The 13,749-nt window shown below is 41.6% G+C and overlaps 1 protein-coding gene across 1 annotated transcript in view; it reads left to right on the forward strand.

The window, feature by feature from the left end:
• Positions 1-13,749, forward strand: part of GRHL2 (grainyhead like transcription factor 2) — a 183,207-nt gene that overhangs the window by 107,639 nt on the left and 61,819 nt on the right. Inside the window, exon 8 of the mRNA XM_054499136.2 lies at positions 5,512-5,606. Within this exon, the coding sequence (XP_054355111.1) occupies positions 5,512-5,606 (95 nt within the window). The remainder of the gene's footprint in view (positions 1-5,511; positions 5,607-13,749) is intronic.

Below are 13,749 nucleotides of genomic sequence, written 5' to 3' on the forward strand. Positions count from 1 at the left end.
TCTCGGCTCACTGCAACCTGTGCCTCCCGAGTTCCAGTGACTCTCCTGCCTCAGCCTTCAGAGTAGCTGGGATTACAGGCACTCGCCACCACACCTGGCTGATTTTTGTATTTTAGTAGAGATGGGGTTTCCCCATGTTGGCCAGGCTGGTCTTGAACTCCTGACCTCAGATGATCCACCTGTCTCGGCCTCCCAAAGTGTTAGAATTACAGGCGTAAGCCACCACGCCTGGCCGGCATAATCTTTTTAAATCTGTTTCAGGCAATAATAATATTGTTGCATCATGCCTGTTTTGGGAAATATTAAGCCATTTTCCTATTTGTTCACTCATCCTCGCCAGGTAGATGTTACTATTGTGTTTACAAACTAGTATTTAAAATATGTAGTTTTTATGTCGCCTTGTCACTTTTTTTAGGGGAAAATGTCCATTGGAAATTCAATATGTTCACAATGATGTATTTTATAATTGTGTTTTATAATTCGTTTAAAGCGGGGTGATTATTTTTCAGCTATGGTAGCTATCATTGCAAAAAGAAGCCATTCACTCAGATCACATGAGTTCTAATCACAGGAAGAAATCCCAGATGTAGGAGGTTGAGTGGGACCCTCAAAAATGATATGTCCTCGTCCTAACTCCCAGAACCTGTAAATATGACCTTATTTGGGAAAAAGATCTTTGCAGATTGTGATTAAGGATCTCAAGATAAGATCATCCTGGATTAAGGTGGGCCCTACATCCAATGACAAATCCTTAGAAGAGAAGGGGGAACAGGCTGGGCATGGTGGTTCACACCTGTAATCCCAGCACTTTGGGAGACCAAGGCAGGCGGATCACCTGAGGTCAGGAGTTCAAGACCAGCCTGGCCAACATGGTGAAACCCCATCTCTACTAAAAATATCAAAAAAATTAGCCAGGCGTGGTGGCAGGTGCCTGTAATCCCAGCTACTCAGGAGGCTGAGGCAGGAGAATCGCTTGAACTCGGGAGGCAGAGATTGCAGTGAGCCAAGATTGCACCACCGCACTCTAGCCTGGACAATAAGAGTGAGAGTCTGTATCAAAAAAAAAAAAAAAAAAAAAAAAGAGAGAGAGAGAGTGAAGGGGGAACAGATGCAGAGACACAGAAGAGAAGGCCGTGTGAAGACAGAAGCGGAGATTGGAGTCACACACTGCTGGCATGGCACAGCTTGATTTCAGACTCCTGGCCTCTGGAACTGTGAGCAAAAATATTCCTGTTGTTCAAAGCCGCCATGTTTATGGTGATTAGTTATGACAGCTCAAGGAAATCAGCACAGCAGCTCATTACTATGCCTTTTCCTGACTACAGCTGTCAACATTTACAACATTCAGGTCTGAGAAACTTTCTTGAGGAAATAAGTTGAGGAAGGCTCAACACCAGGTTACTGAGTTTCCATTCCTACTGTGGGCCATAAACTCTTAAGCATACAACACTCACCCAAGGACATTCACCCAGCTTTCAGAAACCGGAGGCACATCTATTAGCATTTTATTTGTCGGACAACTATGCATGTGGACGAAGCCACATTGGTGTGCATCAGCTGTTTAGTCCCTTGGAAGACTTTGACAGTCATGAGGTGGGAGCAGAGCTATTGTATCACCTGTAGAGACTGAACACAAAGGGTAGAGATGAGCAGACATTTCTTGTATGGTATAAGGCTAGAGAGGAGTGCATGACATTAGTCTCTTAGTTATCTCTCTTGTTTAGAATGCCTCTGGATCCATCCATTCATTCGCTCAACAAATTTATGGAGCACATCCTATGAGTATGATATTAAGCACTGAGAAAGCAGCAGTATTTAAGATAAGTTCCTTCCCCTCACATAACATATATAACTAATGAGAAATGTTGGTGATAAATAGTAAACTCATAAATAAAATACCTGTACGTGCCATGAAGGACATATACAAGGTAACGGAACCACCCAATAAAAAGTAGTCTTACTATCCTTTTGTTTTGGGCATAAAAAAGCAGATTAAGGATAATCGTTTTGTTCATTTATTTATCTATATACTTATTTATATTCTGTCTCTGGGACTGAAAGAGCCAAAAGATCAGGGACCTAGTTTTGTTTCTTGCTCTTTCTCAAGCATGAGGACACTGCCTGGCACATAGAGGGCTCACAGTAAATATTTCCTCAATACATTTGTTGATTAAGTGAAGGTGATAGAAACTGATAGGGACCTTGAACAAGATTAGAGTATTTTATTTGTATCTATATTGCATTTGTTTTTGAAATTCTTTCCTTATTTGAGCTAATACAATTTTTACAGAAGACATTTTTTATGTGGAGAAGCTATGGGAAATAAAACCTCATAATGTTGTAACTCATGAGAGCTAGGATACATGTTTGAACAAATTTTCTTGGTTTGTCTTTATTTCTAGATATGACATTTGCTTTCTTTTTTACAATTCACCTAAAAGCTGATTATTTTTAAACGTGTATTTAAAACTTCAAAGTTGCAAGACTATCTTTTAGAATAATTAGCTATAAAGAATCAAGGACTTCAGTTGATCTAAATTCAACGGTCTTCTTTTCTCTTCAGAATTTTAAGAGTTTGGCTGGCCTGCTGGAAGCACAGGTTTATATTTAAAATCATCCCAAGTATAGTCATATAACCTTATTCTAAATTTGAAAGATATAAAATTGTTTTTCTTTGCTTTTTGTTTTCTCTTTTAGCTTTAACTATTTATTTCAAAATCGGTAAGAAAACTGAATACCCTAAGAAAAAAAAATGGGCAAAGGACAGAACAGGAAGTGTTTCAATAAATAAATACATTTTTTAAACAAAGAAAAGGGCTGGGTGCCGTGGCTCACGCCTGTAATCCCAGCACTTTGGGAGGCTGAGGTGGGTGGATCACGAGGTCAGGAGATCGAGACCATCCTGGCTAACACAGTGAAACCCCGTCTCTACTAAAAATAGAAAAAATTAGCCTGGCGTGGTGGCAGGCGCCTGTAGTCCCAGCCACTCTCGGGAGGCTGAGGCAGGAGAATCACTTGAACCTGGGAGGCAGAGCTTGCAGTAAGCCGAGATTGCACCACTGCACTCCAGCCTGGGCGACAGAGCGGGACTCCGTCTCAAAAAATAAAAATAAAAAAGTAATAAAATATATAAATAAAACAAAGAGAAAAAAATGAAGAAATACAAAGAGTCAAAAACAAAATGAAAGATGGTTCAACCTCTTTCACAATCAATAAATTACAAATTAAAATAATGAGTCACCATGTTTTGCATATCAATTTGGAAGGAAACATTCTGAGGAAACAAGAACACACGCACATGCACTGTTACTGTGAACATCAGTTGTTTCAACTTTTGCAGGAACGCTTTGACAAAATGAATTAAAAGCCCTAAAATTTTTTTTTCCTTTGACCTGCTACTTTCACTTCTAAGAATATATATTAATTAAATATAATTAAGCATATATGCATTTTTAGCTGTATAGATAATTAAATAAAACATTATTTGAAACAGAAAAGTATTGGACATCATCTGGTCAAGACAAGCAAAATAAAGTCCTGGCACATAATTCAATTTGGTGGTATTTGGCCATTAAAAGTAATTTTACACCAGTTTATTGACATGGGAAGATGCTGATGATGCATTAGGCAAAAATAAATAAATTAAGAAATAATTGTTACAGTACTGTATAAAATATTTACATATTTTTGAGAAAAGGAGGCAAAGAGAAAGATAGGAAGGATGAAGTGTACCACAGATCTGTTTATAGTTGGTTATTTGCGGGTGAGAAGATTGTGATTGCTTTTAAATATTTTTCTTATTTGTTCATGGTCTCTGACTTTCCTGTGGTGGCCACACATGCTTTTATATTGAAGTATGTGCTTTATTTAAAATGTAAACATGTAGTTTGGCTTTAAATTTTCCATAGGGGGAAACCATAGAAACACGGCAAAGGACATTAGTAACACAGGTTGGCTATCCTGTGTGAGAAGAGATGTTTGAACTTAAAAGCGGTAAAAGAAGTGCAAATATGTTGTCAGTGGAATGCTGCCTTGTGCTCATCAGATTGGCAAGAAAGTAGAGAGAAAAAGGGAAATAAGAGTTCTGGTGGGAGGCTGCACTGGCTTATCCATCCTGGAGAGTCAGTCTGGAGAGCTGTTCTGGAGAGCACATTTAGTAGCTTTTTATGTGATTGGCCATCAGTTCAGCTCCCAGGAATACAAATTTTTATCACAGAGTTGTCTGTACCAGAGAGCAGAGACCACTGAAGGGTCCATCTCTGGGATGGGAGATAAGTAAACTGTGCTCAACGGTCCCTGCAGCCACGGTTAGAAATAGGCATGCAACTAGCAGTGAGGTTAGATCCGAAAAGGTCTATAGTCTGGGTTGCCAGATGAAATACAGGGTGCCAGTTAAATTTGAATTTCTTATCCATTTTGAAGATAAGTATATCCCAAATATTTGCCCAATCTAGCAACTTTAGTCATAGAACAACAGAATTTATGAAAATTAAAGCTATGTACGCAGGCAAATCAAACCAATGTATTCCATAAGAATATATATTAACACATTTATAGCTATTACATTTGTGGGAAGGATAATAGGAAGAAAAAGAAGTACACAGTAACCAAATAAATTCATAAAATAAGAGAGGGCCTTGAATAGACCAGTGTTGATAGTGAGCTAAGTATGATTAACTCAACTCTCCATACCTAAGTCCAAAAAGATTTTTTGTTGTTGTTGTTGAGGTGGAGTCTCACTCTGTCACCCAGGCTGGAGTGCAGTGGCATGATCTCAGCTCACTGCAGCCTCTGCCTCCCAGGTTCAAGCGATTCTTGTGCCTCAGCCTCCTAAGTAGCTAGGATTACAGGCATGTGCCACCATGCCCGGCTAATTTTTGTATTTTTAGTAGAGACAGGGTTTCTCCATGTTAGCCAGGCTGGTCTCAAATTCCTGACCTCAAGTGATCTTCCCATCTCGGCCTCCCAGAGTTCTGGGATTACAGGTGTGAGCCACCGTGCCCGGACCCAAAAAGAAATTTTAAAAAAGCTTTACTGTGGTCTTCTGAATTTTTTTTTTTTTTTTACTAAAGTCCTGATGACACTGCCTGACTGATAAACAGAATATTCTGTTCTACAAAAAATTCTGTATGGAGTGCCCTGGTACTTCTAGCAAAATTAAGTGGCAGAAGAGTGAGCAGGAGGGAGAGTGGGTAGGTGACATGGGGCTTGGGAGAAAAAAGAAAACCTTAATAATTTTATAAAACTAGTAAAAAATGAAACTAATGAACAAATCACCTAAGAACATTGGTTTGCTTAGTTTTGCTCTTTTAATAGAGGAACACGCTTACATTCTTGTAGAGTAAGTATTAGTAAAAGAACATCAGTGAGCACCAATCCTTAATTGTTAGCATGGAGATAGCCAGAAAAATAAGCAAAGTGTAAATTTACCCATTGGAAAATGATGGTTCAGTACATGTCACTGAGTCACTCTTACTCCTTTAAAAGCTTCTTCTTTTTTTAATGTTACAGCCGATTACAAGGAGAGCTTTAATACGATTGGAAACATTGAAGAGATTGCATATAATGCTGTTTCCTTTACCTGGGACGTGAATGAAGAGGCGAAGGTGAGTGACAAAATAGCATTGATTCATTGTTCATACCTCTTAATAACGTGCCTATCCTCAGCAGTTTATTCTTTTTTAAAAAGCCTCTATCGGTAGCCTCCTATTAAAAAGAAAATGAACCTTTCATCTGCCTTTGTGGAGTGTAAAGGAGAAAAGGGAGTGTGCTCCTCTGTGGCTTCCCGTAGAATGTAATGAGCCAAGCTGCATGTCCCACCCAAATCCTTCAGGCCCCAGGCTTCATTTTAGCACTTGGAGCTGGGAAGATGGGGCCAGAAAACCTTTTCTCTCTGCAGTGCAGATTCCCTCAAAGGCGACTCTGTGCAGCCTCCTCCAGACACAGAGAGGAGCTCAGAGCTGATGTCTTCGTAGGTAAGCTACTGGGCAGACCCCTGACCCCATAGCCCCTTCCAGGCTTAAGCTGGTTGAAGGATGGAATACAGGAAGCAGGCTGCAGGTCCCTGAGCTCTACTGATGGAGGTGTGGCCACCACCGTGACCTTCAGCCACTTGTTTAATGTTGGCTGCTTAACTAACCTTTTTCTGTTTTTCGGAGTGCCCACATGATTAAGAAGTACAAAGGTAAAATCTGTGGCGAAGTGAGCCCTGAGAAGAGACGTCCACCATTGCACCGGTTTGGATAAAAGAAGGCAGAGTCATTGATACCTAGATTTGCTTTCCAACCACGAGTCTCTTTGATTTTATGAAAATCCCAAACAGTTCGGCTATGCCCACTCTCCTCTCTGTGTTCCTTAGCTTCTGATCCTTGATTCTTATTTTGCACTCATGGGAAAGTGCCAGATGAAACCTAAGCTTGTTTTTTGCTTTGGTTCTGGACCATCTAGGAGGGTGTTAGAAGAGTTTGTCTTCAAACTAATGAAAAGGTCAATGTACACTACTCTGGTCAATGCTTTATTGTCTGCGAGCAGGGGAAGGCTGGGTGAGAAAGGAAACAGATTGGGAGTTTGCAGGCACGGCTACAGAAGAAGAATTGCCCAGTGTCTCATTTCACTCAAGTATAAAACAATGTAGAATAGGCCTGAGAAAGGCGGCCCAAATGGGCAAGTGGTGATAGAGTTCCCGTACAGCCTGGAGAAGTTTCCGTGGCTCAGTGCCTCCCAGAAAGGAAGAAGGTCTTGCCGTGGGGTGCGAGCTTGGTCCCACACAGAACTGTAGGCAAATGTGTCTCTAAGGTCCACTCCTCCTTCATTTAAAGTTTCCTGCCCAAGCCATGTGCTTTCGGCACTTTGTTAACCTCCTCGGCTACCCGAACCCCGTTCTCCCTGCCCCTGCCCTCTCCTGAGAACATCGTGCTCCTGTGCTCAGGGCTGTCTGCACTTTTCCCACATCCCTGCCCAGTGCCTCCTTATTCCAGCCAATGCTTGCCCTTTCTCATTGTTCCCTGTTCTCTCAGAGGCTAGATTGCTGAACCTGATCGGTAAGAGGCAGTCTGTGTGACGGCACAGGACTAGGATGGCCACCGAGTCATCCTGAGCAAGTTATCTGACCTCTCTGGGCCTCAGTTCTGGCATGCAGACAAACACACAGATTTCCAAATGTCTCTGCTGCAGCCGGCATCATGCTGAGGGCATAAAGCATGATGATCCAGTGCTCTGGGAAGGGAGGCCTGGAACCAGTAACTGAGCAACAGTGTGACCAGGGAGAGGCAGGGCCTGTGTCAGAGTCCTTGGGAAGAAAATGGGATCGTGTAACTGGAAGTGTCTTATCAATGTTAAAGGACCAGGCATGGTGGCTGATGCCTGTAATCCCAGCACTTTGGGAGGCCAAGGTGGGAGGATCCTTGAGGCCAGAAGTTCAAAAGTAACCTGGGTAAAGTAGGGAGACCTCATGTCTACAAAGTAAAAAATAAACATTAGCTGGGCAGGGTGGCATGCATCTGAAGTCCTAGCTACTTAAGAGGCAGAGGTGGGAGGATTGCTCAAGCCCAGGAGGTAGAGGCTGCAATGAGCCATGATCATGCCACCGTACCCTAGCCTGGGTAACAGTATGAGACTGTCTTAAACACACACACACACACACACACACACACACACACCCCCCCCCCACCACCACCACCAACAATGACAACAAAACAAATGTTAAGGCAAGCTATAACTATGAGCTGTAATCATTACCATAATTTTAATTATCATGCAATCTGTGATAATGAGTGCTAGTGGGTGAATGTTTTAACTGTTCTGCTTCAGTAGGGACCTTTTATAGAAAATGCCTAACCTGGAAGGGACAGTTTAATGATGGAAGCTTCAGGCTCTGTAGTAAACCAATGAGATAGTTAATGTGGAGTTGAGTTGACCTTCCAGCCCAGTTCATTCCATATCACTCATTCACCGTAAGCAGGAGCTTACTTTTCCTTGTCTAAATGTGTGTGCCTGTGCATGTGGGTGTACATGTGAGTGTGCTGTGTATGAACATGTATGTTGCTCAGAGCAGACAAGTTTAAGCTCACATACGCTTTGAAAAATGGCAGTGGAGGATATTTTATATTGCATTGTTTTACATTGCAAAATTTTTTAAACTTCATTAATAATATTTTAAGTGACTATTACTTGGTTGCAGCAATTGTTTGAGGTTTGGGTTAATCAATAAGCAATGAAAAAAGTTCCAAATATTTTTCTCCAGACTACTGAAGAGCATTTAATGTTTTATTTTACTTTAAGTTCCTGGGTACAAGTGCAGAACATGTAGGTTTGCTGCATAGGTATATGTGTGCCATGATGGTTTGCTGCCCCTATCAGCCCACCATCTAGGTTTTCAACAAAGCAAGAAGTAAAAGCCCTGCATGCATTAGGTATTTGTTCTAAGGCTCTCCCTCTCCTAGGCCCCCACCCCTCGACAGGCCCTGGTGTATAATGTTCCTCCTCCGTGTCCATGTGTTCTCATTGTACAGCTCCCACTTATGAGTGAGAACATGAGGTGCTTGGTTTCCTGTTCCTGTGTTAGTTACTGAAGAGCTTTTCAAAAGAAATCATAAAAGTGAAATCTACTTCATTAGAAAGGCTGAGAGGATTTTTTTGTCTGCGGAGCCTAAGGCATTTCTCTAAAATATCATTGATTTTATAATAAGCAGACTACAAAAGGCAAAATTGCACGGTTGTTGACAAAAAGGTTTTCAACAAAGCAAGAAGTAAAAGGCATCCCTCTCACAGTGGAAGTGTTTGTGATGTTCCTGTTGTGGACTTATCTATCAGGAGCAGTTGCATTTGCTTTCAAATTCCCGTTGGTAACGTCTGCACAGAAACTTTCACAGGCTTTAGGGCAGCAGGCCCTTTCAGTATCACTTGATATTTTGGTTTGTGTGGCCAGAGGATGCAAACCTGTGGCCTACAGCCTTTAGACGGTCCACAGAATGCATATATGTACGTGTGGATTATGCCTTTTTGTACTTCTGTTTAGAATTTTAACTTTTTTTTTGCCCACATTAAATAATCAGAAGATTATTATTTTAAAAAATCCAGGTTGTTAAGTCTCTTGGATAATTAAAGATTCTGGCAACAATTAGGCCTGAGTGTTTGCAAGGCGATGAGTGGCTCTAATGAAGTACTGGGCTCTTTCTTTATTGCTTTCTCTAGCATTCTCCATTCTGGAACTTTCCCTGCCTAGCCTTGGTGAACATTTGAGTTTTCATGCCCAACTGTGTCCCCCAGGCAACTGATATGCAGTTTAGCTCTTCACTGCCTTTCAGCATTCAGGAGGGTAGATTGAAGCCGTAGGTAGGTTCAGTCTTTCTGCCCCGGAGCTCAGAGGAATGGGGTGAGCAAGGCCACCACCATTCCCTGGTTCCCTGGCTCCTTTGGCCTCTGGTCCTCACGGGGCCACAGTGGCAGCAGGCCACACACTGATTTGTGTCCCCACTGTTGAAGAGAGAATCTGTGACATTCTTCTGAATGCTCACAATAGTGGTAAATCTTGATCTTTCAAGATGTTTTAAAAAAAAAACACCAGAAACCACCTTGATCCAAATGTGAATACATATCAACAAGCTGGATAATACCACTTAAGGATTAAGAATAAGGTTTTTTTGCACAAAGTTTTATATATCATCTTTGAAGCCGGCCATCTCAGAGGAGACCTTCTAAATATGCTTTAAAGCCATGGCAGCGTCATTGGAGAAACCTGTATGTCTTCCCAAGATGATTATGTTAAGGGATAGCTTTTATTTGGATATTTAAGTTTTGATGCATTTATTTAAAAAACAAAAACCAAAAACCAATCCAGTATTTGGTATTCTTGCCACAGATCTATAATCAAGACCTGATGATAAGGTTTATAGATTTTTCCAAAGCGTATATTTTCTTTCATTGCTGACTTACATTTTATTTCTACCTCTCACTTAGCATGAACAGAAAAAAAGGAAAGACACAAAACTTTAATCATTTAATTTAATTAAATTATAGGAAAACGTTTGGCCAGGGAAGGTGTTAAAGCTATTAGTTAAAATGAGGTTTGGGGATTAATTCCAGATTTGCAGTGTCCATTGCAGGCGGATTCTGGCAGAACTATTGCAGAGTTCCTCAACCCAAAACCCGTTTTGCTGGTTGTGAGACAGAGTCTTTCTGCACAATGACACATGCAGCAGAAATAGTCTCCAACAGGATCGGCTTTTGCCCTCAGGGTCTCTGCAGGCTGGAAGCCTGTGTCATGTGAACAGGTGTCCCTGGGCTTCTGAGATCTAGGTGGACAAGGTTCTGAGTGTCCACACTGTCACTGCTTGGAAATTGATGGCGGGCAGGGCCCAGTGTGTGGCAGCAGAAAGAGCACTGAAATGGGGTTCAGACAACCAGATTCTAGCCCTGGCACTCGGGTAACCGGCTTTTTACTTCCCCTGTTGAGTTTTTTTTCTTTTGCAAAAAAAAAAAAAAGCCATAAAACAATGGCAAGTGTGTGTGTGTGTGTCTGCATATGTGTGTGTGTGTGTGTAGATTAAGATCCCATCCATATGATCCCAATGGGAGGACTTCTGTGTCATATTCTTTCACATGACTCCCATTTACAAGAATTTTTTAATTTTCTTTCTCTCGTTACCCAAACACTGGTACCTAAGAAGTAGATTTGTTGGTCACTAATCCCTAAGATGAGGAATTCCCACGCAAGACCCTAGTGAGTTATTAAAGGGCCGTGAGCTCAGATTCCTGGCACCGAGCACTGCCTTTCTCCAAGTGATGACATCACCCCCAGAGCAGAGTGCAGCAAACCCTAATTACAGGCTTCCTTTCCTCCTAGATTTCTAAGGAGAGTCTTGAAACTGGGCCCCTTATTTTTGTCCAGGGCTGTTTTCTCTGTTCGCAGTGATTTTAAGATTAAACCAATCTTGGCGTGCTACAAAGACCTCTGTCATGTGACCACAGAGAAGAATTACTTAAGCATTAAAGATGCTGCTTGGTGCTTTGAACTGACTTTCAGGAATACTTTTCCTTTTTGGATCTTTTCACTGGAACGCTGTAACAATTTCTCCACATCTCTGTGCTTCACCCTTCCTTGGTTTATTACATATAAGATTTAAAAAGCCTTCTTTCCATGAGCCTTTTTTTAAAATTGCTCTGCCTCCAAGCCTTTTAGAATGACCTTAGTTCAGGATTCAGTGAAAATGTTCACTACCATCACACTAAATAATCATGCTGACAAATAAATCTACTACTAGCCATCTCTGATCTTTATGATTTTTAGAAAAGTCTATTATAATTCAATAATATGAAACTCTGATCTCCCAGGGTTATTCTTTGCTGCCTTCTAGCCCAGTGCCTCTGTTTTCAGAAGCAGAGTGATTACTTTCCTGAGCGATGTCTATCCTGCTCCTCCTTCCCGCTGTGTGTTGAGTTGCAGGAGAGGACTTAAGGGTATTGGTTTGTCTAGCCTTCTGCTTTGTCAGAGCATCAGCAAATGTTCTTCCTGCATTTTGGGATTGGGGAGGACCTTCCAGACAGGAAGTTGTTGCAGTTTTAGAAAGGGCCAGGGACACAAGTAAGGCATCTGTTTTTATCTCTGTTAACAAATTTTCCTAATGAGATTGGAGGTGGGCAGGGCTGAGACCCGATGGAGGTTGGGAAGGGAGCAAAGAGCCTAAGAGACATCATGGATAATCTTCTTGGGCCTCTTAGATTCTGATTCCACTAAATATTACCTCTCAACATATCAGGCCCTGCAAGATTGGGCAAATGGAAAAAGTTAATTTAGAACCCAGGGCCCTGTGAGTCCAGAGCCCATGCTGTTGACTCTCCCAATAGAGAGAAATCTGATTTTTGTTTTAAGCCAAAGCAAGCTATGATTTTCCTTCTTTAAGCAATCTATAGGGTACAACCTGTTTGTATCCAGAAAGAAAGAAAATGAATGGCTGACCCCATTTCCTTGAGCAAAGCCATTCAATCAGGCCACCCTGCTTTCGCCACCTGCCCTGTCCTCATGCCACACTTTCTCCTTCCCCACAAAGATGGGCCTGCTGGTCCAGCACTTCCAGCACATAGGGCTCTCTGTATCCACGTCTTCTGTTGCCCTGGTACATCACCTGTCCATATCATGCATATCATTGACCGGAACTGCTGTGGGAGTGAAAACTCCTTGCACTCTTCAACAGAGCATTTGCATGCTGATTAGCCTTACACTAGTGAGCTCCTCTGCATAATTCTTACCTCACTCCAAAGATCAGTGCATGCTTTCAATTACAGTGCTGAGACATATCAGTGTTTTCTTCTCCATGCCTTTACACATTTATTCTTCATTTCCCCCATCTCTCTCTAGCTCCTTTCCCTGGCATCCTGAATTTCATTTTTATTCATTTACGTGGTCTCTGCACACCTTTCTTTAGTATATTTTTTCTGTTATGAATAATGGAGGCAATTCCTTGTTCCTTTTTTGCAAAACCATGCAAGAAGCACAGCACTAAGAAATCTCCAAAGCAAGAATGAGGATTATGATCAGAGCAGATGAAGCTTGCAGGAGGCGTACAATGGCCCTCTGCTCTACATGAGCAACTTAAGAAATTCAACAAACAAATCCTCACATTTACCAGGGTGGTAATTGGAAGTGACTACTTACACATAAGCCAATGTTCCTTTTATAGCGAGAGTCTTTAATCTTGGGTCTCTTTGGAATGCTTCAAATGCATTGGATTTACAAAAGAGATGTGCCAGTAATTTTTGAAACTGTGGGAAAATGCAAGGTGAGGAGACATGTTGATATTTCCTCTGGGCCCTATTTGCATTAATAGTTTTGCCCCATTTCCTTCCTATTGGATTTTGCTTTAATACTAACAAGGAGATATCATCTAAGAACTGAGAGCCAGTCTTAGGGAGGTAAACAGGGATGTGCTAAGATGAGTTGGCTGGTGAGAAGAAACTAAAAGTGCAAGTTGAAAGTAAAATGTTCTCATCTATATTTGTAAATCCACTTTTAAGGGAGAAAATGAAGTTGATTTAATGTCCCAGCACTGCCTGACAGCTGCCCTGGGCTTAAGAGTGCATTTGATGTGGCCTGGGTCATGGTGACTGCAGTGACCGGCTTCATGTTGTGAGATGTGACTAGAGCCATCATATAGCCTGACTTACTGTTTCCATAGAAAACCTAGCTCTCTTCCTCCTCTCACTTCCCCAACTCACCTCCTCTCTCAGTGTTGTCTTTTCAAGGTGAGCAAGCCAAGCCTAGCTTTCTGCTCCAGCAGCTGCTACTAGAGAGGAAAAATAGCTCTGTATCCTCATTATCTCAATTTTAGTAACTTAAAAGAGAAGATGGTGAGAACTGCAGGGCTTTGGCCATAGCTTATGAAAAAGGAGTAAATTGGAGAAAACATAGCTTATGAGAAAGGAGTAAATTGGAGAAAGGAGTAAATTGGAGAAGTGTTCTAACTTCTCATACGCTGCAAATTATTCAGTCTCTTCGGGTGAAAAATAAGGTTATGCTAATTGAAAGGCTGGCTCGTATGCGGTACCAAATCATGGCAAATCCATTCAGTTGTCTCAAATGTGTTCTTTTTTCTCCTTTCCCCCTTCCCTCTATCTCTCTTCCAGTTCTTTTTGGTCTAAACTGCTTAACCAGTTTTTATTGAGCCTCCATTGTGTGCCAAGCACAGCTCTTTTGAAAATTAAAGTTTTGATAGTCTTAACGGATCATGCTTTCCAAAGGGCTGTTCCTAAATG

This window comes from Pongo pygmaeus, chromosome 7, assembly GCF_028885625.2.
Source record: "Pongo pygmaeus isolate AG05252 chromosome 7, NHGRI_mPonPyg2-v2.0_pri, whole genome shotgun sequence".
Lineage (NCBI taxonomy): Eukaryota > Metazoa > Chordata > Mammalia > Primates > Hominidae > Pongo > Pongo pygmaeus.